Source organism: Octodon degus, unplaced genomic scaffold (genome assembly GCF_000260255.1).
Source record: "Octodon degus isolate 3935 unplaced genomic scaffold, OctDeg1.0 scaffold00033, whole genome shotgun sequence".
Lineage (NCBI taxonomy): Eukaryota > Metazoa > Chordata > Mammalia > Rodentia > Octodontidae > Octodon > Octodon degus.
In genome coordinates this window covers 15,399,176-15,414,017 of record NW_004524609.1, presented here as the reverse complement: position 1 = coordinate 15,414,017, position 14,842 = coordinate 15,399,176, and the positions used below count along the sequence as shown (strand labels likewise).

At 55.8% G+C, this 14,842-nt stretch overlaps 1 protein-coding gene across 4 annotated transcripts in view; it reads right to left on the bottom strand.

Moving 5' to 3' along the window:
- Positions 1–36: 36 nt before the first annotated feature.
- Tmem94 (transmembrane protein 94) overlaps positions 37–14,842 on the bottom strand; it is a 57,118-nt gene continuing 42,312 nt past the window's right edge. Inside the window, exons 3-32 of one of the 4 annotated variants that reach the window (XM_023714078.1) lie at positions 13,604–13,723; positions 12,950–13,077; positions 12,543–12,679; positions 11,300–11,502; positions 10,833–10,984; positions 10,431–10,533; positions 10,150–10,236; positions 9,792–9,908; positions 9,409–9,465; positions 8,999–9,103; positions 8,697–8,858; positions 8,275–8,484; positions 7,228–7,543; positions 6,721–6,894; positions 6,237–6,339; positions 5,926–6,143; positions 4,844–5,025; positions 4,624–4,762; positions 4,271–4,386; positions 4,022–4,121; positions 3,610–3,718; positions 3,206–3,395; positions 2,882–2,959; positions 2,506–2,591; positions 2,188–2,269; positions 1,735–1,883; positions 1,553–1,647; positions 1,377–1,470; positions 1,019–1,189; positions 37–861 (exon numbers count right to left, since the gene is read on the bottom strand). In XM_023714078.1, coding sequence (XP_023569846.1) covers positions 789–861; positions 1,019–1,189; positions 1,377–1,470; positions 1,553–1,647; positions 1,735–1,883; positions 2,188–2,269; positions 2,506–2,591; positions 2,882–2,959; positions 3,206–3,395; positions 3,610–3,718; positions 4,022–4,121; positions 4,271–4,386; positions 4,624–4,762; positions 4,844–5,025; positions 5,926–6,143; positions 6,237–6,339; positions 6,721–6,894; positions 7,228–7,543; positions 8,275–8,484; positions 8,697–8,858; positions 8,999–9,103; positions 9,409–9,465; positions 9,792–9,908; positions 10,150–10,236; positions 10,431–10,533; positions 10,833–10,984; positions 11,300–11,502; positions 12,543–12,679; positions 12,950–13,077; positions 13,604–13,723 — 4,056 coding nt within the window. In that variant the 3' untranslated portion in view covers positions 37–788. The remainder of the gene's footprint in view (positions 862–1,018; positions 1,190–1,376; positions 1,471–1,552; positions 1,648–1,734; positions 1,884–2,187; positions 2,270–2,505; positions 2,592–2,881; positions 2,960–3,205; positions 3,396–3,609; positions 3,719–4,021; positions 4,122–4,270; positions 4,387–4,623; positions 4,763–4,843; positions 5,026–5,925; positions 6,144–6,236; positions 6,340–6,720; positions 6,895–7,227; positions 7,544–8,274; positions 8,485–8,696; positions 8,859–8,998; positions 9,104–9,408; positions 9,466–9,791; positions 9,909–10,149; positions 10,237–10,430; positions 10,534–10,832; positions 10,985–11,299; positions 11,503–12,542; positions 12,680–12,949; positions 13,078–13,603; positions 13,724–14,842) is intronic. The other 3 variants (XM_023714074.1, XM_023714075.1, XM_023714077.1) reach the window with 3 other exon arrangements.

The window sequence follows — 14,842 nt, the reverse complement described above, 5'->3', positions numbered from 1 at the left end:
TGTGGAAGGAGAATGGCTTGGGCCTACCCTCCTCGCCGCCAGGGGCCCTCTGAGCCACCGCCTAGAGGACAACACCTCTGCATGGCTGCCTCATGGACCAGCTACACAATTTTCTTAAGCAATTTATAAGTTTTAATATAAACCAATCTACATTCATTCCTAAAAGGCTCATTTCTGATAAAAAATATACACCAATAAAAATTTCTCCCAGGAGAATGAGGACAGGTTTACAGGAAACCTGGGTGCATCTCCCAAGACTGACTCTCGTGGCCTGCTGAGCCCAGCACAGAAAGAGATGTGGGGGAGCCCCATCTCTATCTTTAGACCCCCCCCAGAGGGAGGTCAGGGCATCAGGGCCACACCCAGCTCTGTGCCCAGGAAGACAGGATACAGCACCTCCCCGGCAACAGTCTTTGCTCTTCCACAAAGGCTGAGGCCCTTATCTTGGCTTCCAGGCTGTGCATGAACGCCAGAGTGAGGGTGCTGGGTGAGGGGACCCTGAAGGGGAATAGCCCTAAGGGCCCCTCTGCCAAGTGCCTGAGGTCATACATTCAAGAGTGCCCCTGGTAAGGCCAGGGAAGAGCCAGGATGGTCCTGTCTGGCTGAGGCCACAGCTCCTCAGCTTATCCACAGTGAGCCCAGGGGTCAGTAATCCCAGCTGGACTCCTAGTGCCATAGGGCACAAGAGGAAACCCTGAAACGTTCATGATAGCAACTTCCCAGATACAGGGATGGTCCTGGCTTTAGCCCCAGGGGCCAGGGCAACTGTGACCGTCACGGCCAATGGCTCAGAAGGGAGAGTTCATGCCGAGCTTGGTTTCAAACTGCAGCTTCTGTCGTTTCTGGTAGCGCACCCGGACTCTATGGGGTAAATTAAAATACAGGTTGATGTAGACCTCAGACCAGGGGATGGGACAAGACATGAAATGAGAGGACAGAGGGAGGGATGCTGACAAAGGGGTGAAAGGCTTAGAGAACACGCCTGAGCCCCAAGAGAGATGCCCTGCCTATAGCTCACCGAATCTCATGCAGTTTTACAATCTCATTGGTGACCACCACAAGGACCAGGGACAGGCAGCCCAGAAGCCATGTCAGCAGAGGCACATCCTCCAGGCCAAAGTGGATGCGGCTGTCCCTGTGTGTCCACAGCTGCAAGTCCACAGCTGTCTGGACCACCTGACCCAGCAGCCTGTAGGAAGAAGAACAGCCCTGTGTGAACCTCAAGTCACCCTGAGTCCGTCCTTGTTGACTCAGTGGTCTGACCAGCTAAGGAAGAGCATCGTGCCTCTGGCCACAGCACTGGGAAGTGCCATATAGAGTCCAGCACTGCAAAAGCCCCTTCTCCACCCCAAGCCCCTCTCTCCACCACTACTCACACCACAGGCACAGTCACAGCCCACCAGATGTTCGTCAAGGGGCTCTTTCTCCACAGGGGTTTGGTGCGGTGCACATGTGTAATGGAGATGAAAACTGTAAAAGATGGAGAGGGACTTCCTACCAGCCTGAGGCCTTGTGCGCATGCCCCAGAAACCCTCCTAGGCACAGTCCTCACCAGTGTGCAGGACAATCAGGGCAGCCGTGAGTTTCTGAGCTGACAGCAAGCCATTGGCAAAGTTGTCAAACCAAGCTGGAGCCCTGTCATCATCACTACCAAAGCAAGACAAGCGCTTAGCCTCCCGTGGGGCCACAGGGAAACAGGCTGGGGTAGGGAGGGAGGGAACGCTGGGTGCTTACCTGCTCAGCATGATGGAGGAGCAGTTGGTGAGATTGCGGGCCTGGGCGCTGTCACAGAAGCTTTGCAGCGTGAAACCAAAGCAGATGAGGCAGGAGCTGATGGTGAGGCTGAACTTGAGCAAGAAGCAAAGCAGGAAGTAGTGCTGGGTCTGCAGGAGAGGGAGAGTCCAGTCACTCCCGTGGATTGTTCCCTGCTGGCTGGTACCCAGGTGGTTTTTCACGCTTGTAGCTGGCCCGGGGAAGGAAGAGCATGGGCCACGCTCCTGGCAAAGCTTTTTCTAAGCAATGACTACCTCCTCTGGGCAGGAGCTGGTGCTCCAGATCTACTGATCTCTGCAGCCTTCCCAGTCAGGCCCTGTCGGGGCACCTTACATTCAGCCCCCTCCACGACTGCCTGCATTCTTCTGCAAGAGGCTCCAGCCTTGGGACAGATAGTAAGTCTGTCTCACTTACCTTCTTAGGAATGGACTGAAGATTTTTTCCTGTTGCCATAGACATGATGGAGCTATGGGGTGGTTTCCCCAGCAGGGAGATGCTGCAAAGCAAGTATAAGTACAGGGATGGTAACTGTCACCTCTGTCCCCCAACGCTCATGGGGAATCTTTCAGGAAGTCTTAGAGAGGTCAGAGCTGGAGGAGAGAAAGACGACAAAGGGGCATTCCCCCAATGCCTCCTGCACCAGAGATGAGCCCTGAGCTGTCCTTCCAGAACCCTGACTTTTGGGGACACACACACTGATGACCCAGCCCCACCTCCCTGGTGGTGTCTCACCTCAGCAGAGGATAACAAAAGCAGGACAGCCACAGGATGTCTGTGGTACTCAGGAGTGGTGGGAGCTGGACCAAGCAAGAAAGGAACTGGACGAGGAAGGAACCCAGGAACCACAATTAGACTCTGACAAGTTAATTAGACCCCCAAGAGCCACCAAGTTGCCTGTCAGACAGACACCTGAGCCCTTACTTAGAGGACCTGAAGCTGTGGGGCACACTGTTGTCAGTGACATGTTTTCTAGACCCCCATGAGTTTTAGAGAGGCTCTGGGGACTCTCGGGCTATGCTGCACCCCCAGCCTCCCTCAGATTCTCAACTGGTCCTTGGACCACGAACTGGGTGGCAAGAGGGCAATTCCACTGCTGCCCCTAGCTCACCTGGATGACCACGAGGGTCAGCTGGCACTGCAGCAGGAAGAGGAAGCACTTGCGGATGCCATAGGTAGCATGTCGAGCCTAGGGACCAAGGAAGACAGATTATGGCCAGGGACTGCCTGATCTCTCTCAGGCCCTACTGCTGACAAGCTTCACCCAAGACCCAGGTGCCCCAATACTCTGCGAGAACAGAACATAGACAAATTCAACTGCAAGATTCCTTTGCTAGGAGAACTAAGTATGAGGGCCACAGAACCCACAGGGCTCCTGCGGAGCAATTGCACCCTCACACAGTTCCATCCCCCACCACCTGTCTGGCCCTCTCACCTGCTCTATGAGCCGGATGATGCTGATAGTCTCCTCCTGGCGAAAGGTCAGGGAGCAGGGCAGACTGTTCAGCTGCCCTGACAGCTGCAGTGGAGAAAGGCCATCGGTGGCCTGGGCCATGCTGGTGCTGGTGGCATAGCCAAAGGTCTCCCAGGAACAGCGGGATGGATACAGGGGATCCAGGGCTATGCTGCTCAGTGTACAAAGAGCCCACGGGTGAGCCATACTCTGTGAGACCCTACCCCGTCTCCCACCAGGCCGAGCATCCTATTCCTCTTCTTGTACCACCCCCAGGTGCCAGGGTGCAAGCTAGGGAGGATCGACCACGGGACATGCCCCCCGCCCCACATAGGCCTTGTCAGGAGAAACATGCTGATTCGGCAGCCCTAGGGTCTTGCCCTGACCTGACGTCGCTCTGTAGGAAGAGGCAGCTGTTCCTCAGGTTGGCAGAGCTGCCCAGGCAGCAGGTCACCTCCCCGTACTCCTGCATGATCTTTATCATCTCACACATGGCTGGGGGCAGGCAGGAAGCATAACAGTCAGGCAGGTGGAGCCCCCTGTGGGCACCAGCAAACATCCGTGGGCCAGGAGGGCAGGAAGCAACAGGAGGTGGGCTACGCTTTGGAACAGTGCCACCCAGCAGCGTGACCATGTGAGTGCTGCCACTTCTGATTCCTGCAGTAGGCACACCCATGTGCCAACTACTAGCCAGACCCAACTCGGGTTCCTCCACTCCCTGCAGGGGAAACATATGCCCTCTACAACCCGCAGCATGTGCAGCCTGGCAGAGTTCAGCAAGGGGGCCACAGCACTCACTCTCAGGGGTACAATCGGTGAAGAGAGGCACGAGCAGGGGCACATTGTCAATGTTCTGCAGGTGGGGCCGCACCTGATGGATGCCCCGGGGCAGCTTGGCCTGGAGGAAGCAGAGAGGCCAGTGGCCTCAGGATGCATGGGGAGAAGGATCCCTGTGCTTGCCCTGCCTTCCCTCCCCGCTGCGCCCCTCTCCTGGGCCAGTTATGCTGCCACTGCAAGGGGTATGGGGGACATATTCTACCATCATACCCGGTTGCAGTCCTCCAGGAAGCTGGGGATGTCACTGTCTGTAGGCTGGAAGCTGATGAGGTCTGAGTGACCCTCCTCCTCCATGAGGAGCAGTCCTTCCGCATCATCTCGGGACACTGTGGGAACAAAAGCTTGTCCCTCATCTGGAGCCAGCCTGCTGGAGGCCTTTCCTTGCCTGTCCTGCCTGCAGGTTTACTCTTCCCATCTACTGCTGCTCCCTGCAGGGATCTCAGGACCACTTTTCAGAGAGCATAATATTGGGGTCCCTCCCTCTGAAGGCTCACCCTCGCTGTGGCTCTCAGGAGGGGAATGTCCCAGCCCATGCCATCCCTGCTGCATGCCTCTGACCTCACCCTGATTCAGGTCATCATGCAGGGAACCTGCATGGCTGGGGCTGGAGGGCGGGATCTCGGAGCCAGGCATGTCACCATTAGGCGTGAGGGAGATGTGGCAGTTCCAGCCGGTTTCCAGTCCCATCTTTTCTGCAAACACCTGTAAAAGGTAGGCAGCCATGGGCCAAAACGCCCTGGGGGAAAAAGCTCAGGGGTCGGACAGGAAGATAGCTCTCCCTACCTTGCTTTTGAGTTCATCCTCCAAAGAGAAGTAGACAAAGCGGATGCAGGCATTGACCAGCCCATCAATGAGGCGCACAATGTCCAGCCGGGCCTGGTACTGGGAGGACACCATGCCCATGAAGATCTGGCCGCTCAGGGCCTGCATGCACTCCTCCTTCTCCAGCACCTCCCCGATCCCTTCTTCAGGCAAAAGACACAGCCGGTCAATGTGCCGCAGGATGCCAGGACATGGGCCCGTCAGGACACCCAGGAACCAGCAGATTCCAGGAGGCAGTCCGGGGCCACACACACAGATGCCACACCCAAATCAATGAGCACGCAGGCCCCAGGGACCACACGCAGCCACCACAAACACACACAGCCAAGAAACACAGAAGAGCCAAGACATAGGAGAAAAGACAATGAAAGGTAGTCATCAGTCAGGTGGCCATCCTGGGGAGCCAGGAAGAGCATGGCTCAGCTCCTGCCTGCCTCTGCTCCAAGCTACAGGACTGGCCCCACCCTCAGCCAATTTTAGTGTGTGGCCTTTGGGGTTCCTGAGGATCCCCCCCCCCCATGTATGTGTTTCAAGGTATGAGGGGTAGGTTCTGAGCCCCTCAGTCCCAGCAGGGCTTGTGACCTAGGCTTTTGTCTGATTCTAATAAGGCTAAGACCATGTGAATACATGCAGTTTTATCTAAGAAAGCACTTTTTCCCCCTGGCACTAGAGGTTAAACCCAGGGCATTCATGCTAAACTATGTCCCTAATCCTTTTTTATATTTTTTTAAGACAGGGTCTCAGTTGTCCATGCTGGGCCCAAACTTGCAATCCTCCTGCCTTAGCCTCCCAGAGTACTGGAAAGGAAAGCACTTTTATGTGCTCTAACCCCCTTGAACATCACAACAAAACTGTAGACACACATTTATATATGAGAAACCTGGGGACTCCCTCTGTCATCAACTAGGAAGGGCCAGGCTGGCATCCCAGCTCCTGCATGGGGCCTCGGGCACCTCCTGCTGCAAGTGAGGCCATGGCCATCTGAAAGCTCTCTGATCCCTAGACACCCAGCCCCAGGGAGCCGCAGCCCCAGCACACGATACCATCAGAGCTCCAGCTGCTGCGGCGGGCATTCTGCTTGATAGGGACAGTGCTGGGCAGCTCGCACATGGTGAAGATGCTGCTTTGGCCAGGCATCTGCACCAGCTCAATACACTTGCCATTGAGCTGAGAGGACAGGGCGCAGTTCATAGGCTTGTAGGCGAAGGCAGAGCAATAACCAGACAGGCAGGCCCGCTGGTAGAAATCCAGCACTTTCTTTCTGCCAGGGAAGCAGGGAGGAGGTGAGATGGGTGGACCTGAGATGCCCCATGACTGTGAGACAAGCACAGAGATTGGCAAATTCCTCACCCACCTGTCAGAACCTGAAAGAGGGTAGATGTCGGCACCGTCCCAGAAGTCTGTGCAGGCCTCCAGGACCACATCAGCTGTGCCGTGGGATAGCATCTGCTCTGTGCCTGGAGACAGGACAGAAAGTCCAACCAAGAGGGCTCTAGAAAAACTCCCACCCCTGCCTCTGACCTAACAGGTGGTATGTCACCAACCCTGAGAAAGGTGCCAAGGAGGCGCTGACAGGAGAGGGCCGTAAGCAAGGCCTAGGCCAGACTGTAAAGAAACTATGGAACTCCACTGAGCTGGTCATGCAGATGCTGTATTTCCTGTCCTTTGGACAATCCTGCCTTTGTGGCCTCAGTCCCCAAGTGCAGTCCCTGCCACACTGAAGGACTCAGGAAGTGGTCTACTGTTCATCTGCCCAGGCCTCCCTGAAACAATGGGGCAGAACAGAGCTCCCTCCCAGCAGGCTTTGGCTAGGTCAGCTGAACTGGCACAGAACTCACTGGTGGCAGTGTCCTTGATGAAGAGGCTGATCATGTGGCTGAGGGGAGGGCGCCGCTTGGTGACACAGGAGGGCCGCCCCAGCGAAGTCTCCTTCATGGTCTCAGCACTGGGTAGGCGGTAGAGTGCCAGGTGGTTCTCCTGCTTGAAGAGTTCCTTGGCCCCCGGTGTGAAGCCTGCAGATGAACACAGGACTCAGGGGACTGGGAGAGGGCTTGCACCATTGGGCACCTCAGTCCCTTGGCATAGACAGAAGCTACTCCATCTGGCCAGCTCTTTCTACATTTCTACCCCAACACTCAGCTACCTTCCCGGACTAGATCTGTCATGCACCACGGTCTGGCTAACTGCAGGCTGTCCTAAGCTGGACGAATGCTGGGTACTCCTGACAAGCAGGTGCAATGCCAGGGCCTGGTCTGTTTGGATACAATGCTGGGGAGTTCTGAGAGGTCAGCTGCCGCCATGCCAACCCTGCCCTGCTGCCACTACCACCACTGGCACAGCCATACCAATGAGGCGGGCCAGCTCACAGAGGCCCCAGGGCACGTGCACTGGAAGCACAGCGCTGTGGCTCTCCTGCAGGGCGATGTTGCACAGGTGGTCTGAGAAGCGGCACAGGCGCTCGGTGACACTCGCGTTACACAGGTTCAGGAGCACATTGAGGCCCAGGGGCTTGAGGGAGGTGAGATGCAGCTGCCAGTTGGAATCATCAAACTGGATGCAGGAGGGGTTCTGCTGGTCCTGGGACAGGCTCAGCATCTCCAGGTGGTAGTCACACACGAAGTCCTCCGCCTCGTAGGGCTCGTCCTCACGCCCAGGCTGGGCCTAGGGAAAATGGGGGGCAGCAGTAGAAGTCAGACCCTGGTTCCACCTCCACCCATGGGTGCTGCCCAAGGTGGGCCCTACAAGAAGGGCCATGACCCTGGGAGGAGGTACCTTCAGGCTCCTGTCCCTAGGACCTATGCCCAATGACAATGGCAACACTGGCACTACTGATAGAGGGACAGACACACAGGGAGAGAACAGTAAGGGATCTTTTTTTAGCCAGAGGACAATACCAGAGGGGGAGCCACTGCTTTATGTTTGGAAGGTTCAATTAGGAGGTCAGTGGCTATCAGTGAGAACTGGAGAGGGGGTGGTGCCCACTTTACAGAGGAGACTCTGGCTGGGCTCAGAAAGCTGCCAGGCTGGGGGAGGGGACAGGGCTCTGCATGTGACTTCAGAATTCTTTTCTTTTTTCTTTAACAGTACTGAGGATTGAATTCAGGGCCTCATGCAGGCTAGGCAAATACTCTTCTACTGAGCTACATCACTAGCCTTTTTTTACCCAAAAAATCAGGGTCTTACTAATATGTCCAGGCTGGCCTCAAACTTGCAACCTTCCTGCTTCAGCTTCCTGAGTAGCTGTGATTATAGGTATATACCACTGTACTGAGCAATTTCTGCACACTTAAATCCTGCTAGATCAGGCTGGGTGGGTTGTACCCCAGAGCAGGAAGGGAAAGAACAACCTGTGGTGGACGAGGGGCCTCTCCACTCTGCCTCCCTCTTCTCACCTTGCTGGGCTCTTCCTCGCCACCCTCAGTGTCCCTGCTGAAGCTCACATTGGAGCCAGACAGGTGTTTGCTGTGACTGTGCACTTTGTGGTGAGAGTAGGGCTCGGGGGGCTTGGGACCATCACCAGGCCAGTCTCCACGTTCCTGCTCGTTGGAAAGGTGCAGGGTATTGTTCAAGGAGCCAGTCAGGAGGGCATCTCTTTCATGGGGCTGAGGAGAACAGGAGCACAGGCCTAGGACCAGGGTCCCACAGCTCCTGAAGGCCTGGGAGGAGGCAGTTCTGGACCCCTTACTACCCTGTCCTGTGGCTTCACCTCCACTGCTCAGAGGCAGCACCCAGAGCTGAGCCCCCTCCCACAGCCACAGGCCACGATCCATGGCTAGGTGGCCTGGCCCAGTCAGCCCACAGGAGCTGACCATACCTCCTCTACCTCAGGATGGCAGAAGGAGCGGGTGGACAGATCATCTGTAAGGTCCTCATGGCTGCTGTGAGGAGGCTCCACCTTCCCACTGAAGAAGAGCACAGTCTCTGGGCTGGGATTTGGCCATGACAAGATCCCCTGCTTGTCTACACAGCATAAGACCTGCAAGGAGGGAGGCCAGGATTGAAAAGGACTTAGCAATGGCCCAATCACCCAAGGGCTGCTCAAGGGGCAGAAGGGACAGCCCAGACCCATAGGTGTAGAGGGACAGGTGCGTGTCTGCCCTGCAGGGCTACCCTTACCGTGACAGAGCCCAAGCTGTGCAGCAGGCTGGCACTGTGGCTCAGTGTTGGTGACGTCCCCTGGATCACCCTTAGGAAGTGGCCCCAAATGCAGCGCAGCATTTCCTGGTAGGAGACAGGGTCTTGGGAGGCCATTTGGGGCACAACTTCATTTCCCTAGAGATCACCTGAGACCCAAATCAGGAAAAGTCCTGGCGAATGCCACAAAGCTGGGATTCTAAGGCATGCTGTCCTGTGTTCTGGGATTGGGCCTGGGTAATATCAACATTCAGTGGGGGAGGAGGAGGGGCACATGCCTGGCAGGAGACTCAAGGCCATAAATAGGGTGACAGGGTTCCAGAACAGAGCCTAAGGGTATAGGAGTCTGTGGCCATAGAAGCCTGGGGTAGAACCCATCACTGTCAGTGTACCTTGGAAGAGACAGCTTCTGTGTAGCTGCTGAGAGTATCCTCCGAGAACTTGGCCAGCTGCACAAAGAGGGAGGGCCCTGGGTGAGGAAAGCCTTGCTCCACGCCAGTTCCACTCTGGCAGGGTGGAGACGCACTGCCAAGAGGCCCCCAGCCCCTTTGGGAAAAGGCATCTGGCGGTCTGGACTCCCCACTGGTGAGAGCCAGGAAGATGCCACCCTCACCCTGGCCTGGCCTAGAAATTGGGAATGGAAAGGGCCAGAGTCCTGGACTGCCGCCCAGCACCTCAAACACGTGTGCCAGGCTTCTACCCTGCCCTCTCCAGTTCAGCTAGTTTCCTCTTTTCCTTCCTGCCACTGTCTCCCATGGGACTTCAGAGCACCTACCAGGGAGCTGGGAGAGACCTTGCTCATCTGTGCCAGGACACGGGCTTCTCCACAGGCGGTGGCCAGGACCCAGAGGACAGGAAAGAGCAGGGGGAGGATGGGCAGCATGCCGTTCACCTGGGAAGGAGGACCAAGGAGGCTCCCAAGGAGCTGCTGGCCGGCTCGGGGGAGGAGGAAGGGGAGAGCTGCCCTGCCACGTGGCTCTCCCCAGAATGGAAAGAACAGTTGTCCCAGGGTAGGACAGGAAGAAGGGGGACAGAGGCATTCTTAAACTGAAGTCTGGGGGTACTCTGGGCTATGGAGAGGAGCAATGAGAGGCCAATGGACAGAGGAAGCACAACAGAAGAGCAGAACTTGCCTGGAGCTGGAGGAGGGTATACTGCCAGGAAGTGACCCCAGGGGCACTGAGCATGAAGCGCAGGGCATTGGTGATGAGGAAGCCAGCCTGCAGGGACAGGAGGGTGCAGCCTTAGCCCCCTCCCTCGGGAGGGGTGGGCCCATAGGCTCCCTGACTTTGAGATCCCTGGCAGGCTCACGCTGGGCCCTCTGCTTGCTCTCACGCTCACCTGGCCCTGGCCCTGGCCCCGAGGCTCCCCCATGACTGGCCCTCGCCCCTGCCCCACGGCCGCGCTCACGCACCAGGACCACGGGCACAGCATAGTGCAGCATCACTGACTGCACTGTGAATCTCTCATTGTCCAGAGCAGTGACTGGGCGGGACAGGGACATGTCCAGGCACCATCTGCGGAAAGAGGCGACCCTCAGCCCCGATGGAGAAAAAAGTCAGAATACCCATGCTTTGAAAGGTCTCTGGGCCTCTCAGCTAGCCAGGGCTTCACTGAGCACTGTGGAGTCCTAGAATTCTCTGGTCTGCCCTGGCCCTTACTCAATGGTCCCTTGGGGGAGGGGCCTGCAGCCATCTTCACAGCAAGCCTCAGAGCAGACTGGGTGGGGACTGCCACTCACCAACCTGAGAAGAGCCTGAGGGGGGGCCTGCTCTCAAACAGCCTTGGGATGGGTGAGGTGGGCCAGCACCCCTACCTGATGTTGTCTATCACAGGGGTCTCCAGGACTCGGAAGAGCCGGTGTTGCTGAGGGTTCTGTGGCCCTTTCTTCACCTCCCCGCGGGGTGAGGGCGGTGGAGAGAAAGGAGGGAACAGGTCTCCTGGCTCTAGCACAATGTGCTCATCATCCTGCCAGCAGTGAAGAGAGGCAAGGGGAAGGAAAGGGCTGTTGAAGCCTCTCTCCCGGGACAGTGCCAACTAAGTGGAGACAGCTCCAGGGGTCAGAGACCATCTACTACCAGAGAGCCCTTCAGGGTAGGGCCTGGGGAGTTGGGATCCAAGAGCAAAAACAAAAGCAGCGGGAAGAAGGGATTCCAGCTCTTTCCAAGACCTCTTACAAAGCCCATGAGCTAGCTAGAAAGCTCAGGATGGAGCCCTAAAAACCCCCAGTGGCCTACAGATGTTCCTCAGCAGTTTCCAGGAAGAAGACCCTCCTCCAGCTACCTTGATCCCTCTCAGGGAGGCAAAGGATTCCTGGCCAGGTCTCAGAGCTATGATGTCCCCTTCTACCAACAGGCTAACTGGCAGGTTGACCAGATGGCCGTCTCTGTAGGCCCAGTGCAGGGACCAGGATGGAGCAAAGGGCATGTGGAGGTCTGGATACATGGCATTTGGCCACTTGATCTCCTTGCCATTCCTGAGGGCATCTGATGAGAAAAGAAAACAGCAACTTTCTCATCCTCCAGCCAACCCAACACACACCAAGGGACACAGCCCGCTCTTGCTTTTTCCTACCCCAATCATTCAAATGCTTCCCTTGTTTCAATGATGCCTCTCCCATGAGGGAGAAGCTTACCAGGCAGAGAAGAGTAGAACAGAGGCACTGAGTAGGTTGGTACACAGAGGGTCTAGGGAGGGAGAGCAGTTAGAATGGAAGGATGAGTAGTGTAGGAAGAGAAGCTGGACAGGAAGGCTGAGAGCCTGTGGCAGGGGCACCGGGAACCCACCAGAGACAGCTGGGATGGCTTGGAGAAGCAAGAGGGAGCCACTGATGGTTCCTGAGCAAGAGAATAAGCTCCAGGAGGGCAAGGCACATCTTTCTCCACTACCATTGTACTCCCAGGCCCTGGCTTATGATTGCAATTAATCATGTCAGCCCTTAAACATCCACTGCCTCGCACTGTCAAAGGAAGGCCTCCTCGGAGTGTAGGAGCAATAGTGTCTCCAAGAAGTCAAACTTCATCTATAGTGGGAACTTAATAAATGCCAGCCTGACAGAGGGCTGAGCAATGGCTCTCTCCTTTAGGAACTGGGACACTCACCTCAAGCTGCCCACTTCCTGCTCCAACTCTGATTCCTGGAGGCATCTCTGCTCCCCTGGCCTACCTTCTCACCTTTTCCCCAGCCCAGAAACACCAGACAGGACAGACTTGGAAGAGGACATCTCAACTGCCCTTCTAGCAAGAGATAGGATCTTCTCTGTCCGCCTTTCAACATTTGCAAGCTCGGATGCATGAGTGCCACCATCAGCTTCCTGTCTGTCCAGGCCACAGCCTGGGTGCCTACAGCTGTCCCACAGTCCTCAGGGCCCCGCTCAAGAGAGGGCAAAGAGTATCTCTAACTCTGTCAAGGATGACAGCCCCTGGGATGCTCACCATAGGCCACCCACCCCCAGGTGCCGGCCCCCGGTGGGGAGTCTCGGGACTCTGACACATCACAGGGACATGCTGTCTGGCTCTCGTCTCACCTTGGATTTGGTCAATGATCCCCCGGAGCCTGCGCTCCACTTCGTGGCGCTTCAGCCGATCTTGCCGCCCAATGAGGATGAGGTCGAGCAGCAGCAGCAGGAAGAGTGCAGAAGCACTGACCAGCTCCACCCCATGGCTGGTGTTGAGAGGCAGGGTGGAGGGTGTAATTCCAGGGGGATAAAGACCCTTCCCCTAGCTAGTCCCCATGTCCAAAGCACCCCCTTTCCACTCAGTCCCTCTGAAAAGAGTGTCTCCTGGTTCCTGACTCAGGGGACTGAAGAGACAGAGTCTCACACAACCAGTAGCCCACTACAGCAACAGCTCAGGGGCAGAAGCCTCTTCAGAGCCCTGGAATGTCTGAGGGGGTCAGTGGGGCCCGGGCAGGAGTCTGTAGGGCCCTGCTTACCTGCCGGCTGGCTGGCCCCCACAACAGCCCAACAGCAGCAGCACAACCAGCAGCATCAGCGAGGCCCCGGGCCAGTGGAAACAGGAGCAGCGGTTACTGTGGTGCAGGAAGCTGCTTCTCCACACCTCCTGGGGGTTGACAGCAGAAAGGCAGTGTGTGGCCCGTCCAGCTCCAATCTGGCGACTTCCCCTGCCTCCCTGTTTCCCTGACTGGGACCCCTCAGTCAGTCCTCATGGCTATCTTGCTCCAATCCGTTTAACCTCAGTATGCTGGGCTCCTGCAGCAGGTGGGGCCCGGACATCACTCTGAGAAGGAAACTTGACTTCCTTCTTCCTTTTTGCAGTAGAGGGAAATGAATCCAAGGCATTCACTGAGTCCCATCACCAGCCCTTCCTTTTTTTAATTTTTTGAGACAGAATCTCACTAAGTCACTTAGTTGAGCAGGCTGGTCTCGAACTTGTGATCTTCCCACCTTAGCCTCCTGGAGCAGCAATTATAGGTGTGCACCACCACACCCAGCTCCTGATTTCTCATGTGTCTTGGTTGGGTCTCTCACTGCCCAGGAGGGCAGGGCACAGAGCAGCCGCAAGGAGCAGCCTTCCCAGCTTCTTTCCCTTCCCACCTAGGTTCTGGATGCCTGGGACTAAGCCTCACCTTCCATGTAAGTCGTTTCTTCCGTTCTTTGAGGTGTCCCTCTAATGCTGCTTCCAACTGCTCCTTCAGGACACTCAGGGCCTTCCATGTGGACAGGCCCAGGGCCAAGGGGGGCTCGCCCTGCAGGGAAACAGGTGGTCAGCATGTCCTTGGGTCCCTGTCAGGTGGGCATTCATTGAGGGCTGAGCCCCTCCTTTCTCTCCATGCTAGGCCCTTACTGTCCTCACCTCCCTTCCTCCCTAAACTCTTTACCCTCAGGGTACAACTACAGTGAAACTGCCACCAAATTTAGAAACATTCAAGGGCACAGTCTTGTACTCTTTGTTGTTGCTTGGAGGTATTATGTTGGTTTTTGAGACAGGGCTTCCCTATGTAATTCAGGCTGGCCTTGAACTCCTGCCTCAGCTTCCCAAGTGTTGGGATTACAGGCATCCACGGTGATGCCTGGCTAATCCTGTACTCTTTAAAGCCAAGTTTTTATTTTTTATTTTATTTTCGGAACCAGGGATTGAACTCAGGCCCTTGTGCTTTCCAGGCAAGCGCTTATTCTACTGAGCCATCTCCCCGGCCCCTAAAGCCAAGTTTTTTTTAAAAAAACCACTTTGTCTACTCGGTGTTTTCTAACTCAGCTTTCTCGTACCTGTCAACCGGCTGCCACTCAGCCTGTTCTCATTGCCTATCTCTCTGTTGACCTCAAAGGTGCCATTCTTTTGGAACTCACATATGTTGTTTGGTTTTTTTTCTTTTCTGTTTGCAATACTGGGCATAAAACCTAGGACCTCACATGTGCTGAACTACCACTGAACTATATCCTCAGTCCAATCCATTGCCTGTCTGCCCATCCATCCATCTATCCATCCATCAATCCATTCATCCATCCAACCATCCATCCATCCATCCATCCATCATCCATCCATCATCCATCCATCCATCATCCATCCATCCATCCATCCATCATCCATCCATCTATCCATCCATCAATCCATTCATCCATCCATCCATCCATCATCCATCCATCATCCATCCATCTATCCATCCATCAATCCATTCATCTATCCAACCATCCATCCATCCATCCATCATCCATCATCCATCCATCATCCATCCATCCATCCATCATCCATCCATCCATCCATCCATCCATCATCCATCCATCCATCCATCATCCGTCCATCATCCATCCATCCATCCATCCATCCATCCATCATCCATCCATCCATCATCCGTCCATCATCCATC